General features: G+C 51.8%; 1 protein-coding gene across 1 annotated transcript in view; it reads right to left on the bottom strand.

Moving 5' to 3' along the window:
• Nucleotides 1-14,967, bottom strand: part of ACOT11 (acyl-CoA thioesterase 11) — a 42,941-nt gene extending 27,974 nt beyond the window's left edge. Inside the window, exon 1 of the mRNA XM_037498924.1 lies at nt 14,817-14,967. Within this exon, the coding sequence (XP_037354821.1) occupies nt 14,817-14,849 (33 nt within the window). The 5' untranslated portion in view covers nt 14,850-14,967. The remainder of the gene's footprint in view (nt 1-14,816) is intronic.
• Between the last annotated feature and the right edge of the window lie 666 nt (nt 14,968-15,633).

Here is a 15,633-nt window from a genome sequence, read left to right as displayed (position 1 = left end):
AAAAGACAGCAAACCCGCGAGGGTAACTATAACCAAAACTACGAAAAATAAATGTTGGAGAGGATGAGGAGAAAAGAGAATCCTTGTGCACTAGTAGTGAGAATGCAAAATCCCTCCCTGAGCGACTGTGGAAAACAGGAGCTCCAAAAGTTGAGTATAGAAATAAAATGTGACCCAGCTGTTCCATTCCTAGGTGTATAGAAAAGAATGAAAAGGACCCAAAAAGCGCTAATCCACCCATGTTCCCAGCAGCACTGTGCACTACAGCAAAAGGTGGAAGCGCCCCACATGTCCATCAACAGATCATAGTCTATGCGTATAATGGAATATTCAGACATAAAAAGGAACGCAGCATAGGCATGTCCTACAACATGGGTGAGCCCCAGAAACACTGAGCTAAGTGAACAAAGCCAGACACAAAAGATCACATATTGCATGGTTCCATTTATATAAATGGCCAGAACACAGAAATGATCCACAGAGACAGAAAGCAGAGTGGTGGTCGCGAGGCGCTGGGCGAAGGTGGAATGGGGAAACTGTTTAGCAGGTAAGGAGTTTACTTTGCAGTGATGGGAACGATTTGGAAGGAGACCGGCGGTGGCTGCACACCACAGTGAATGTGCCGCAGGCATTGAACTGTCCCCTCCAGAACGGTTCATTTTATGTCGTGTGAATTTCGCCTTCATAAATTATTTTTTTAACTCTATTTTTTTTAACTCTGCCATTTTAGATGAACATCAGGTACGTCTAGTCGTTTACAATAAGTCAAATTGAATGTAAAATGCCAACAACATTTAAAAAGATGTAGGAAATAGGGTAGTTAACATGGTACCTGGCATGTGGAAAAGGTGCCAGATTTTATTATTAGCTTCCTGGGCCCCTGTGTCATCATCTGTCCAACGGGGCCGCTTAACTAGATGGTCTCCAAGACCGTCTAAAGACTATCTAGTTTTTCTTTCCATCCAAGAAAGGGTTTGGTTTGTGGGAAGAACTCCTTAACGAGGTGTCCCTGACATTCTTCAAGTCTACCTATCCCCAGTCACCTGCCCCCAGTCACACAGACTTTCTTTGTACTCATCAGACCACCTCTCACCACTGGCCTTTGTCCAAGCATCCCCTCTGCCTGGACACTTTTCCCTCTCTCCTTCACCTCTGCAATGTCCCTCACCCTTCAGCCCCATGATCTCGTCCCCATGCTCATGCTCCCGGCACAGTGTACTTCACCTCTCCAGTACTCTCCTTCGGGACAGCATTCAATCAATTGTGGGTATCTCTGATTGGCACCAGGCCAGAAGATCCGCCAGGCAGGAGCCCTCGGTCTGCTCCCAGTGTCCTAGGGGCCCAGCCAGAGCCTGGCCTGTGGACCACATGAATGACTTTGCTCAGTGTCCCTGATTCCCACAAATTCATCCCATGCAGGCAGGGAGAATGTTGGCCATGCGGTCAGTTCAGGCTCACCACTAGAGGGTCCATGCTCACCCCATTCTAGAACCAAGACCCTGAACATCACCCCCCTTGTTACACCCCCAAGGGCAAAAATGGCCTTGTCTGGAATCTAACACTACCCGCAGCCAGTTAGGCTGAGAACACCACAGGCCCCATGGAGGAGCCCACCAGGGACCAGAGGAGCTGGGGAGGGCATTTCCTGAACAATTTCCCATTCCTAAGTCATCTGACACATAGCTGAGGTGTCATCATCAGCGAGAGACACAGAGCACCAAGCCCAAGGAAGTCCACAGGTGCCCTAGCACTGAACGCTGAAGTCAGGACTTAATCTCAGGCAGCCTGCCTCTACCTGTTTTCCTCCACCTTGAGAGTTGGGAAGGACTTTAAAGACTGATTACAACTGCCTGCTTGTATGGAGGGGGAAACTGAGGCACAGAACCTGAACTCTTCAAGGTCTTATGTGAAAGGACCTAGAGACAAGCAGACCTTGGATAAGTTATTAAGAAGTTGAGACAGGGCCTCCCTGGTGGCGCAAGGATTAAGACTCAACCTAGGAAGCAATCCGCAGCCACTGCAGCACAAGTTTGATTCCCAGCTGGCCAGGGAGAAACCCACATGGTGGGACAGACCTCTCCTGTCTCACCCACTACTCCCCTCAGCAGTGTACTTCAGTCAATCTGCCTGTTCTGTTCCCCGCTCTGTCTCTGGTGAATCCTCTCACCCCCGGGATCTCTGGCCTGTACCCCAATTCTTGTATAAAAATAAATAAATCTTTAAAAAAAAGAAGTTGAGACAAATACCTCCCTCCTATCTCCATCCAAGAGTAGGGTGAGGATGAAAGGAGACCCCAAGACTAAAGCCTCTGGCTAGCAGCTAGCTGTGAAGTGCTGTGCAAACAGGAGAGAGCATTGTTTCAAGGAGGCTGGAGAGAATGGGGTCTTGGACTACACGGGGACTTGTCTGCCCTAAACCACCATGGACACCCGCAGCCTCTTTTCTCACTTTGGGGAAACAGCAATGTAGCCAAGAGAGGCAGTGCAGGAGAACAGGTTCTAGAATCAGGGAGGTGGCCTGTGAATCCCAGGCAACAAGCAGATGTGCAGGGGTCTGGGCCAACCTGCTTCCCTCTCTCCACCCAGTGATTCCTGGTTCAGCAACTGGGCGCCCCCCACAGGCCAGTTTAGTCCTATGTGAAATGAGAATTGTACTTGGCAGAGCTGTCCTGAGCCACAAAGGAGGGGAAGAGGAAAGGGCTGCAGGGGTTCTTCCCTCCTCGTCTTCCGGCTCCTCTTTAGGGCCTGACTGCTCCACCACTGTGGTCCTAGGACCTCCCCCAGCACAGTCAGGGTCAAGGCCCAGCCTGTGAGGGGGCAAGGTGGTCGCCACCGGGGAGGGAACTGCAAGCTCTCTGTGAGCTGGACATCGGACACTGTAATCCCTCAGGAGCGGGAGGGAGCCTCATAGTAACTAGATGGGTCCTCTCAGGTGCAGGAATCTCAGCTTCCACATACACCCTTCCGGTAACTGCCCGACAAGGGACAAGAGTTTGCTCAATCCCAGACTCAGGGGCCACTCCCTCCTGCAGTAAACCCTTCCACCATGGAACAGGTCTGTCAGAGTCCTTTCACCCGCCCCTCCCCCAGTGCCAATGACAGCTGCCTCCCTGTGGCTTCCTCCTGGGGCTGTTTGCCACCTCCCACTCCCTACCTCCAGCAGACCCCAGAAAGAGGCAAGGGGATCTGAACATGGGAAGTCTGATCCCAATTGTGAGTGCCCCCCACCAAGCAGCCCCCCAGGGGAGCCTCTCTGAAAGCACCCAGCCTGGAACCCACATTCACAGGCAACACCTCCATGCTGGAGCCCCTGGCAGCGGGTGGACACTTCAGAGATTGAAGAACAGGCCCAGACCCTCTCCACACCACAGCCCTCATGGCCTCCCTGCCAGACAGCCCAGAGCAGCCTGAAGCTGCCTCTGGATCACCATGGCAACAGGTGGCCAGGTGATGGGCATGCCATCCCACAAACAATTCCATTTACCTGGGAGCTGGGCACACCAGCTAGAGTCATTATGCATCCCCCTCCAGGAGGGCAAGGGGAAGAGGGGGGGGAGAATGAGAAGAGGGAAGAGGGAGAAGAAGGGAGAGAGCTTGCAGAGAGGGAGGAAGAAGGAGCGAAGAGAGGGCAAGAGAGAATAGAAAAACCATGCGGTCAAAGAATAGAAACTGGGAGGGAGCAGAACAAGTAGAAGGGAAGAGAAACACATACACACTCTCTGCAGAGAGAGAAATAAGGAGGGGCAGGAAAGGGCCCCCCTTCCAGCCTCCCTGCTGCACACATTCCTCAGGCGTGAGCTGCTCTCAGCCCTGCGGGATTCTGGCTGCAGCTGGGACTTCCTGACCCAGGAAGCTGGCAGCCTGGTGGCCCCTTGGAGGCCCCTTGGAGGCCCCAACTGCTTCTCCGGTCCCTAGAGGCCCCTCCTACTGAGCAGCAGTGTCCAGACTCCCCAGCAGTGGGGCCCCTTCACCTCCAACCCTCAGGCAGCACCTCCCAGGTCTCATCCCCACGCCCTCCCAAGGTCCCAGCCAGTCTCCAGTGGCCCTGCCCACCCAGCTCTGCCCTGCTCTGGCTCCTCATTCCCACCTCACCCAGCTTCGCCACACATAACACACGGACCTTTTCCCAAAGTGTTCAAGAAACCATTCCCAAGCAGAGCAGAGTGGTGAGAACAGCAGTGACGTTATCCACGAACACGTTCCCTTAAACTAAGGAGCAGTGAAGCAGACCTCAGAAGGAGGAATGGCAAGGGGGCACATTCAGGGACTCCTCACAAGGCCCAGAGTTGCCAGGTCTCAGAAGCAGACCTGGCCTGGTCTCTGGCGGAGGAGGCTGAGCTAAGCGGACACTCCCACAATTCTTTACCGGGCACTTAGCACAACTCCAGGGCTTCCCTGGGCCTCAGCTCTCTGGCTGCAAGATGGTCTTATCACCCCTATATGCCCTATACTGTCTCAGAAGAATCTGTATACTTTTCCATACATAAGATGTTTGGGAAACTTTCCCTGATAATAATTTATTCCACATCTCCATCGGTGAGTAGAGCAGAGAGAGAGAAGGAATAAAACCGGAAAGCCCAGAGGCTGGCAAGAGAGAAAGAAGGATAGAGTTTGTGTTGGAATCCACCTCTGTGTCCCTGGACAACCTTAAGGACAACCTTAAGCCATTCACTTATTCCACATTTATAAAATGGAATAGTAATGTCATTAAGAGGATTCAAGGAGATCATACACGCAAGTGCTTAGAAAGTCTTAGGTCTTGATTGTTAAAAAGTGGGGGCATTGTAAATGACACATGGCATCATCCTTGCCAGGAAGGGTCACACAGGTCCCTGGGGGCTGCAGACACCTGCACTACTGGCCAGGTGGCCTTCAAAGAGCCCATGCCAAGCTCAAAGATGAGGACCCACCTCCAGGGGGACAGGAGAGCTGCCAGGAAGTTCTCGGCTGAGGTGGGTAGCAGACATGCATTCCAAACCCTTTTTGTGACAATCACATTCCATTTCCCTCCTGGCACTGCCCGTTGAACGTGCAGTCTGTCTACTCCTAGAGCTTCATTTCAGCCACAAATCAAGGCAGTGAACAGAGTAGAGCCTGAGGCAGCCCACACAGGCCTCCCACAGATGTCCACACACAGTCTAACCAGACTTGACAACTGCTGGGACCCTAAAAGGTCAAAACCCCTCGCAGAGGAAAGGGCTTCTTGGAACTGAAGGCAGAGATCACTAAAAACCAGCTTCATTCACTGGACAGTTCAGTGCCTTGTCCTCTCATGTGGGAAGAGACCCCTGGGGCAGGGATAGGCCTATTTTATGTTTGCATATAGCCAGAACCTACACTGCTAAATTGAACCTGGGATGTTGCCAGCGGAACCCCACATTTGTCTGCTCTGTTCACATTTGATCACATGGCTTGAATGCAGACACACCTGGTCATAGGTGGTCGCCAGAAAGGTGGTAACATATAAACATAAAACCAAGTAGATGGAAAAAAACAAGATTCATGGTATCAGCCTACATTTAAGTTTTCCGGTTACTGTCACTTTGCTTGCAGTTAGATGCATGCTGGGGTAGCTCTAGCTCAGTGGTGGTTCACGCAAAAATGGCATCATGATTTCATCTATTCACAAGTTCAACAGTGACAGCTCCCTGTGTAATGGCTGGTGGATGGTGTAATGGCTGGTGGATGGTGGTATTGCTCCCTGAATTGGGGGACACTACGGAAGAAATAAGCAGCAGGTAAAATCAAGAATTGTTGAGATCCCATTAAACGTTTAAAGAGATGTCAAGGAGGTGTTTGAATGTTCAAGTTTGTAGCTCCCTGGAGAAGAGGTTGCACCTCTTGCTCACAAGAGCTTGTGGGCATTTAAGGTCCATGGGACTCTGCAGCCTTGACGTAGGTCAAACATGGCTGCCAACTCTTTGCTCCTCCTCCTTCTGACAAGGTCAAGTCTAATCCCTTCCCCTTGAATCCAGTCACCCTAAGTGACATTTCAACTAGTGACTTCTGAGAAGCCTGGCAACTTCTACCCAGGCCTCTGGGACCTCTTGCTCTGGTGGAGCCAGTTGCCAGTTGGGACACTAGACTACCATCATACAGAAAAGGCCCCATGTGGGTGCCTGGGATGACAGTTCCAGGCAGGCCCAACCCCCAACTGTGCGAGCATTCCAGTGAGGTCACCTCGAATCCCCCAGGTTTAGCCCATCTGGCAGCTGAATGCCATGAAGCAACCTCCATCAGGGCCACAGAGAGTAGAACCATCATCCAGCCGGGCCCTGACTGAATTCCTGACCCACAAAATCTCAAAATATAATAAAACAGTTCTTGTTTTAGGCCATTAAGTTTGGGATAGTTTGTCATAAAGCCATAGTAACTACCATCCAAGGAGACAGAGCTATTTAAGGGTTAGGCAGGAAGAAGGGGCCTGTTAAGGACCCTGAGTAGGGATCCTGGGCAAGGTAGGAGGACATTTCCCACCCAGGGAGTCCTTTAATTCTCAACTCCAACTCCAAGCAGGAATCCTCATTTTAAGGTTGAGGAAAAGGAAACTCAGGGGACATGGAAAGATCCCCCAAGGACTCTCTTGGTCAATAAAAGTCAGAAGAGAGAGTGGACTTGGGTCCTTCCACCTCAAAGCCCCACCGGGGTGCTGCAGGGGGTCATCAGCCCTGGAGGGAGGGCAGATCACCCAATCTGGGGGTACTTCTGAGACAGGGCCTAGCACTTTGGAGCCCCTCCATGGCTCCACATGGCTCTCAGCCTTCCAGAAGATATGGAGAAAGAGGGCCTTCCCGGTGGCGCAGCGGTTGAGCGCTGGGTTGTGAAGCTGCCCACAGCCTCTGCAGCACCTGTTCGATCCTCGGCCCCCAGGCGAGGGTCCCACATGGCATGCAGACCTCTCCTGCCGCCTGCTGCTCCCCTCAGCAGTGTACTTCGTCAGTCTGCCTGCTCTGTTCCCCACTCTGGCTCTGGTGAATTCTCTCAACCTCCCACGCTTCTGACTATACCCAGTGCTTGTATAAATAAATTTTTTAAAAAAAGAAATTTAAGAAAAAAAAGATATGGAGAAAGAGCTGGAGGGGGCCGAGGGGGCTCTGGCCAATCCATCCCACCTGGACTGTGGGGCTCTCAACACCCCAACCACCATTATCACCCCACTGCAGCTTGTCCAAAGGGCCTGCCAGTCTCAGAAGTCCCTCCCAGCCTCCTGTTTGCCCAGCTGAGAACTAGTTTGCACAGTGAGGCACACCTTTTCTGGCTTTGCTGCCTAGAAATTCTATTTTAATCTTCAAAAGCAAGGGTGGGTGATGGTCAGGTAAACTCAGAGAGTCCCAGGATGTCCTGGCAGGAGAAAAAGGGGTACTGGGAAACAAAGCTATGCCTGCTCCTCCCTGCTCTCTTCCAGGGAGGACCCCTTCCCTTGTCCTCAAGTCGTTGAATTTTTGGGCTCCTTCTCTGCCATCCACCTTTCTCCACATTCCCCGCTGCTCTTAAACCATATAGGCAGCCCACATTACCTCGTAAGCCTCATCTCTGTGTCAGCATGGCACTAACCTGCTTGGCACAAAGTAGTCTCAAACACAAGAGACCATGATTACCTCCACCTCCCTGTTACGGATAAAGAAACAGGCTGAGAAAGGGGTAGTCACTAGCAGGGAGACAGTGGGAGTCTTCTGACCCCAGACCTCCCATCTGTCCTGCCTCTACTCACAGAGGCAGCATCCCCACAGAGGAACAGGAGACCTTAAGAGATGCAAAGGAAACTGAGACCCACCTGGCAGGGCCGAGGAGCTGCAGACTGGAGCTGTAAACCCAAGGCTACTCTGAAGGCCTAAGGGCCACTCCTCTTTCCAACCTCTGACCAGTTCTCAGGCCTAGAAGCAGGACCACACCCTCAAGGAGGATCAAAGCCTGTTCTAGAGGTCACGAATAGGACAAAGCAAGGAGTGGGAGGGTCCAGGGTCCCCTGGAGGCCACAGCAGGGGTGCTGCCAGCCAGCCAGCTGACTCATGAGGCTTCTGAACAACCAGAGGAGGTAGACAGTGTTCTAGAACCCTGAGGCTATGCAGTGGGTGCACACACCAGGAGACAAGGAGCTCCCTGAGGACAAGCCAGGTCCTGGTCTCCCTGCCCTCTCTTTGCCTCACTCTAATTATTTCCAGTTTTCTGCAATATAATTGACAAATAAAAATTGTATATATAAGGTAATGCTTTTGATCTACATACATATTGTGAAATGATCACCACAATTAAGCGAATTAACATATCCATCACCTCCCAATTACCCTCTTTGGGGGGTAAGGGTGACAACCCTTGAGAACTACATTCTTAGCAAATATCAAGAATACAATTAATTATTATTAACTACAGTCACAATGCTGTACTTTAGGTCTCCAGAACCCAGTCACCTTACACAAGAGGTTTGTGCCCTCTGGCAAGCATCTCCCTTCTCCCCTCAACTCCCTCATAATTTTTGAGCAGCTATTATGTTCCAGGTCTCTATCTACCTTAAAATAGAGGCTTTATAGCCATAATATCATTTAACCAGCACCAAGACCCTCGGAAATAAAATTATCCTTCTTGCACGCAAAACAGAGCTGAGAGCAGGGGTGAGGGAGGGTAAGAACAAAGAGGGAAGGCAGCAGGTGGTCTATGGAGGGGGACTGTGGGGTGATTCAATGCTGGGTGCACTATGATGGTGTCTCCTGATGGCGGGGAGGGAGTATCCTAATGTCACCTTAATTAAAATAAAAACAGAACTGAGACCCCCCCCCACTACCAGTAAGAACCCCTAAGGTACTCTGGCCATGAATGGTGGGGCTGGGATCTTGCTTTTCCCACTTCCAAACCTCCTTCAATTCGTTAGACTTCCTCTCCAAAAAGTATCTGACACTTAACGCCTACTGATATTAAGAAATGCCCAGGGCCTAGCGCTGGGTTGCGAAGCTGCCCGCAGCCTCTGCAGCGCTGGTTCAATCCCTGGCCGCCAGGCGAGGGTCCCACATGGCGCGCAGACCTTTCCTGCCGCCTGCTGCTCCCCTCAGCAGTGTATTGCCTGCTGCTCCCCTCAGCAGTGTATTTCGTCAGTCTGCCTCCTCTGCTCTCCCCTCTGGCTCTGGTGAATTCTCTCATCCTCCCGGGCTTCTGACTTTACACAGTGCTTGTATAAATAAATATATAAATCTTAAAAAAAAAAAAAAAGAAAGAAAAAGAAAGAAATGCCCAATTTGCCGAGGGCCAATTATTACTACTGAAAAATCTCCAAGCAGGAAATACATATTACATGGACAGTGGGGCCCCAAAAGGTCACTACCAAGTTCTCTCACTAGTCCCATAGGTGCCTCTGCCTGGACCATGTTCCCTACCTGGGAGAGCTTTCAAGGCCCAGCTAGCCCATCACCTCTAGGGAGACCAGCCAGCCCCCTAGGTTGTGAGGGGCCACCCCCGGGTTTTCTCTGTCTCAGGCCACCCTGCACTGTAATCATGGACCTGTACTGCGCACCGTCTCCCCATCAGTCTCAGGGCACCTGAAGACAGGTCCAGCCTGAGTCTCCCTGTGTTCCCAAAGCACCAGACTCTAGTCCTTTCTCTCACTGCCCTGATGCCACCTCCTCCCCGCAAGGAGACTGCTCCTGGGAAATGGCAGGGACACACAGGCCTGTGCCCAGGGTGCCGGAGGAGGACCCAGCAGCAGCACCATCTGTCCCTGGAGCCACAGGACAAAAGCAGAAAGCAGAAGTGTCACTGCCTCCACTCAGCAGGTTGCCCCTGGATAAGAAGAGCCCCTGCACCAGAGCTCCTGAAGACGGTGACTTGGAGGCTCACAAGACTTTGAATTCTCTAACTAGCTCCCAATGGCTCAATGCCAGAGGCATTGAGCAATGGCACCTTGCAGAACTGTTGGGAACTTTAAGTATGCCTGACACTTAGTAGGTAGTCAACAAAAAGGTAACTGTGACCATCTCATCCAATTAAATGTCACTGACCCACTGAGGGAACTGAAGTCTGGATGAGAGGAAAAGGAAAGAACCAGTATTTTCCATGTCCCAGTTCTACATTCCTCCACTCTTTCATCTGCCAATAATCTAGCAAGATCCACAGAAACAGACCTGGTTCATAAGTGAGGAAACTGAGGCCTCCAGGAATAGAGTTAGTGGCTGTAAGGTGGGCCTCTGGACTCGCACCCGCGTTGGACAGAGTGGGTGAGCAGTCATCCAGAAGTGGCAGGGATGCCAGCATGGCCCTGCCTGGTGCAGACTATAGTGCCATCTCCCCTAGCCCCTGGCATATGCAAGGTGTGAGGAAGGCAGGCAGCCTGGATCAGCTCATCAGCACACACAAGCAGCAGAGAAGGCTGGGGTCTGAATGTGACAGTGAGGTCACTTTCTGGGCAGCCAAGATGGGGCTGGAATAGGGTCCCAGCCTAGCAAGTAAGGGTTCCAGGTCTCTCTCCAGCCGCAGAAGCCCAGGCACACAAATCCACTTTTCCATGCCTTATATGTACTGGGGAGTTGACTCTATCACCCACCTCCCTACGGTGAGTGGCCGAGGTGGATGGGAAGGCAGCGGGGATCTTCTTGGTACTGGCCATTTCAAAGAGAGGAACCATGATGATGTGTTTACCAGTGACTAAGCTCAGTGTGTGTGGACTGCATATCTTAACACCAAGTCTGGGGAGCAGAAAGTCCCCAAAGATCACACAGTCTGGTGGGCAAGACAATACAACCCACAGTCCTCTGAACCCTAAATCCTGCCTACAGGGCCCAGCCACCTGGCCTACAGTACCCCTCAAGCTTATCTCAGCCCCTTCAGCTGTTGTGCTCTGATTCACTCTGCTCCAAGCCGTCCTGGCCACCTCCAATCAGCAGCTCAGAGGCACCAAGCTCCCCCTAGCTTGGAGCCTACAGATGAATGCTGTTCCCTCTGCCTGGAATGCTCTTCCCATGACTGAATACTTCTCAGCCGCCAGGCCTCTGTTCCGTGCTCATCTCCTAGGAGCTCTCCGCTGACCTGAGTCTCTTATTATTCTCTCACAGTTCTCTGTTCTCCAGCAGAGTTAAATCTTAGTGCCACTTAATCGCTGTGTGACCTTGGGCAAGTTACTTAACCTCTCTGTCTCCATTTCATCTTTAACCTGGGCACCATAACACGATCTACTTCACAGAGTAGCTGCAAGGAATAAATGCATTAATGCATGTTCAGCACATAGGTACCGATTATGTGGCATTTAACTCTGTATTATTACTACTGTTCACAGCACTTAGCACAGATTTTCACTGGGTATTTATTTATTTGACTACCTTTCCACTGTGTCTCCCCCAGCAACAGCCTGGGCTCCTACAGTGTACACGTCACAGTAAGCCAACAACGCGCAGACGTGCACAGATGTTGCAGTTTTTCTGATCTTTTCACACACTATCAGGAGCAATACCTGGGCACAAGGCTTCTCAGGGAAACTGGACTAACAGCCCTATCACCATTTTCACAGCAAAAAATGTTCCTGGGAGTTGACCTGGGTGAGACTAAAACCAGGCGTTGCACAGCCTCCCAGAGGGTGCCAGCAACAACCTCCCTCCCCCACCCCCGCCTCCCCTCACAGGCCAGGAGTGTGGGACTCAGTGCCCAGCACAGACTGATTATTTCGAATGGGGAAGGAGAAAGGTCTCTACTGAGAAAGGCAAGGACTGAGACAGGACAGGGAGACCTTTCAGCAGCCCCAGGCACGTACTCAGCACTTCACTGCCGCCCGCCAGCTTGGCAGCCAACTCATCACCCTCATCACCTCACTCATTCGTTCAGTCACCCACACGTGCCAAGTGCTTGCTGGGTACGAACCCATGAACGGGGGTTACATGAGAGGCCCTTCACATCCCAGCTTAATCTGCTTTGTATCCAGTGAAGAGAGTTTGATAGGGTTTTGGTTTCCTTGCTTTTCATTAAAAACAGCTCTGCCAACAACCCAGAAAACAGGCACAAGCCCTCCAGTATTTCTGAGAAACTAAGGGAATTCAAAAATAAGGGGGGGATTCAAAAATAAGGGGAGCCCAAGATCTGCCAAATGGGCGATGGTCCAATGGAGGCGATCAAGGTCAGAATGCTCTAGCCGGCATGTGGTCACCTCGGTCACCCATGTCCTAGCTGGCACATTGCCTAGCTGTCACCCAGGTCCACTCTGTCACCCAGGGGCCCCCACAGCCACCTCCACTCCTAAAGCATGGGGAAGCAGAATGCCACCCGGGCTAGGAGTGAGGGTATGTGGCAGGAATCCCACTCTGGGGTTCTTATTAAGCCTCAGGTTCTTTAAGAGTTCAAAGACAGGGGCCAGATTGCACAAGTTCAAATCCCAGCTCTGCCACTGCATTCCAGTGCGACCCTAGGCAAGTCTTCAATCTCTCTGAGCCTCAGTTTCCTCATTGATATGATAAATGTGCCTGCTTCACAGAGAACTAAATGAGGTCATATAGGCAAAGAGTTTGCTATGGTGCCCAGGACAGTCATCGCTATACGCTAAGTCCTCTCTTCACGCTGCCAATAGTTTCTTGGAAACTGTGACTTTAAGCAAAACAACAAATATGAAAGCAAATCTGGAATAAGAATTTTAAACAAAAGAATGTTATTTGAGGACTTGCTGTTCAAGGATTTGTTACTGCTGTTATCTCAGTAAAAAGGTGCTAATGCTGGGCTTCCCCTGGTGGCACAGTGGTTGAGCGCTGGGCTGCGAAGGTGCCCGCAGCCTCTGTAGCGCCGGTTCGATCCCTGGCTGCCAGTGAGGGTCCCACACGGCGCAACAGACCTCTCCTGCTGCTCACTGCTCTCCTCAGCAACGTATTTCTTCATCGGTCTGCCTGTTCTGTTCCCCGCTCTGGCTCTGGTGAATTCTCTCACCCTCCTGTGCTTCTGACTATACCCAGTGCTTGTGTAAATAAATAAATAAATAAACCTTTAAAAAAAAAAAAGTGCTAATGCTATATCCCTTCCCTGCTGCCTTCTTTCCAACTGCTGATGAAGATTCATGGGAAAAAAAGATATGAAGGGTAAAAGATGACAGGGCACAAGGTTAGGAACAGAAAGCTCTCTGCCTTGCTCTCAGGGAACAGGAGTAAAAGACCCTGCTGCTCAGATCCTTGGCCTCCCTGGGAAGTTGCCTGTGCCCAGTCATTCATTAGGCATTTCCTGGGGCCTGAGCCAGGCTCAGCCCAGTGCACCAAGAGCAGCCTCCTGCAACTCACAGGCTGGTGGGAGAAATGGACATGCAAGTCCACCAATAATCTGGGGTGAGAAGGGGCTCACTGTGCTGAGGGAAATCTGGGAAGTCTTTCTAGAGGAGGCAGCATCTGAGCTGAGATCTGGGGGCTCAGAATTTTCCAGGGAGATATGTTTGCAGGAGGCAGGGGAAGGCTGGAGGACACTCTAGCCAAAAGTACAGTATGTACAAGAGCATGGAGAACAGAACCAAGGTGGGAACTGAGGCCAGTAGTTCAATATGCCTGCATACTAAACTGCACAGGGGCAGGAAGGTGGAATGAGGAGAGAGAGAGGTGCACAGGGGCCAGGTTACCAAGATCCCATAGTATCAAATAAGGAATGTGAGTGCTGGACTACAGCAGCATCTAACAGCAGCATCTAGAAGCACTCTAACGGAGGGTGACCGGCAGGGGTAGATATGAGAGGAGACTGTGCATTGGGCAGAGGAGGGTACTGAGGTCTGGGCTGGGTGGCAGTATAAACCCAGGGAGGGTTAAACAAGAGATTTCTTTATTTGTCCCTGCCCCTTTTAAAAACGTTCCTCCTGGCCTCCCTGGTGGCGCAGGGGTTAAAGACACAGCACTATCAAGGTACAGCCAGTTATTACAGCACCAGTTCGATCCCCCGGCCTGCCAGGGAGCTGACCCACATGGAACACAGACCTCTCCTATCTCGCCCGCTGTTCCCCTCAGTGGTGTATTTCCGTCGGTGGTATGTCTGTTCTGCTCCCCACTGTGTCTCTGGTGAATCCTCTCACTGCCCCCTCCCCTGCACCTCTGGCCTGCACCCCAGGTCTTATATGCATAAATAAATAAAATAAATCTTAAAAAAAAAAAGCTCCTCCCCCAAACCTTCTGTATACCCAGTACAGCCTCTCCGGATCTATCCTGAACCCTTCTCTTTTCACCAGATCAAAGGCCCCCGCCAGGCACTGCTAAGCACCTGGGTCTGTCTCATGCCTAGCATTTAATCTCAACTCCAAAGTCCCTGTTCTGAGGCTCCAGGGAGGCGTTCTCTGCAAAGTCACCCTGCAGGACATTTTTCAACAGCCCTCACATGGTCCTGCACTTGTTTTCCCAAGAGGATCCCACAAGCGCCCCTAGCTTCATCCTGTCCACGCCCTCACTCACACACACACACCCCTAGCCCTGGAACTTGCAGCAGCTCCATGGCCTTCGAGCCTTGAACTCTGACGTTAAACAACAAAGCCACGGAGCTCAGGCGTCCAGCAGAAACATGCTCAGAACTCCAAGGGGAGAAACACACACCCCCGGTGTAGAATTCCAGACGAAAAGAACTTGCTGAAGATTCCACTCAACATGGCCAGCCCTCGAGGGAGCTAACTAACTGCCCCTGGGGCTTGTTAGGGGATTGTTGTTTATAATAAACCAGCTCAGGAGTTCTGCAATTTCTTCTTCCAAAGACATCGAGAAAATGGTCCATGGAAAATGAGAGAGAAAATGCAGAACTTCTGACTTTAAATGGAAACTTCCGTCCTCTTTTAGGATCCCCAGCCTCTAGTCCCCTCCCTTTTGTCTCCAATCACCCTCCTCCCCCACCCACCCTCCATACCCTTCGAAGCTGATTTCCGACATTCTGGATCATTGCAGCCGACACCGGGTAGCTGGGTTGCACGGATGGCAGCAGCCTCCAGAGACGGGTCACCTGAGCAACGGCCAGACTCTGGCTCCAAATGAAGCCTACTGGTCTCTCCTCCTGCTCCTCCTCCTTCTGAGCTCCCGCCCCTCCTGAGCCTAGCTGTTATCACCTTGTCCTGACCTCTCCTCAGACTGCCCTCTGCCCCCCTTCTCTTGGACCCCCCCCTCCCCACCCAGAAGGCTCTTGTGCCTGCCCAATGAAGAAGAAAGAGAGAGGCTGCCAGCTGGACCACAGCCACAGCAAGGGGCCCTGTGCCCGACCACTGGGCACCTTGCCGGGCACTCACTTTGCCTCCAGCCACAGCCAAACTTAGCTACCCCAATTTCTGGCCACTGGCGTGCTTGCCACAGGTCTCTTGGCTCTAGGGGGGCCCCCAGGGGCCCATACCAACTGGGGAGTCCCCAGTTCTCCCACCCTAATCAGTCAGACTGAAAAAAGTGGGAACCAGGTTTCCATTCATCCACAAGAGGTCAGGCCAGAAGGTGGCAGGAGGCCAGAGAGCTGCCAGCAGCCTCCCAGAGAGATGACAGACCACCTGCTAGGACTCTTCACCCTTGGGGGTGCTGTCCGCTTGTCCCACCACTCCTGGCTGTTGGCATCCAGCAGCTGCTGGCTGGGGACAGGGCACACCTCCTCACCTCCTTAAAATAGGCGGCATGACTTTCTATAAGTGGCACCTGCCAAATCCCACCCCATTGGCGCCACAGAGTTCAGTCCTCCAGGCACCGAT

The sequence above is a fragment of the Talpa occidentalis genome, unplaced genomic scaffold (assembly GCF_014898055.3).
Source record: "Talpa occidentalis isolate TD23 unplaced genomic scaffold, MPIMG_talOcc4v2.1 talOcc4.9, whole genome shotgun sequence".
NCBI classification, from domain to species: domain Eukaryota; kingdom Metazoa; phylum Chordata; class Mammalia; order Eulipotyphla; family Talpidae; genus Talpa; species Talpa occidentalis.
This window is presented reverse-complemented; position numbering and strand designations above follow the sequence as displayed.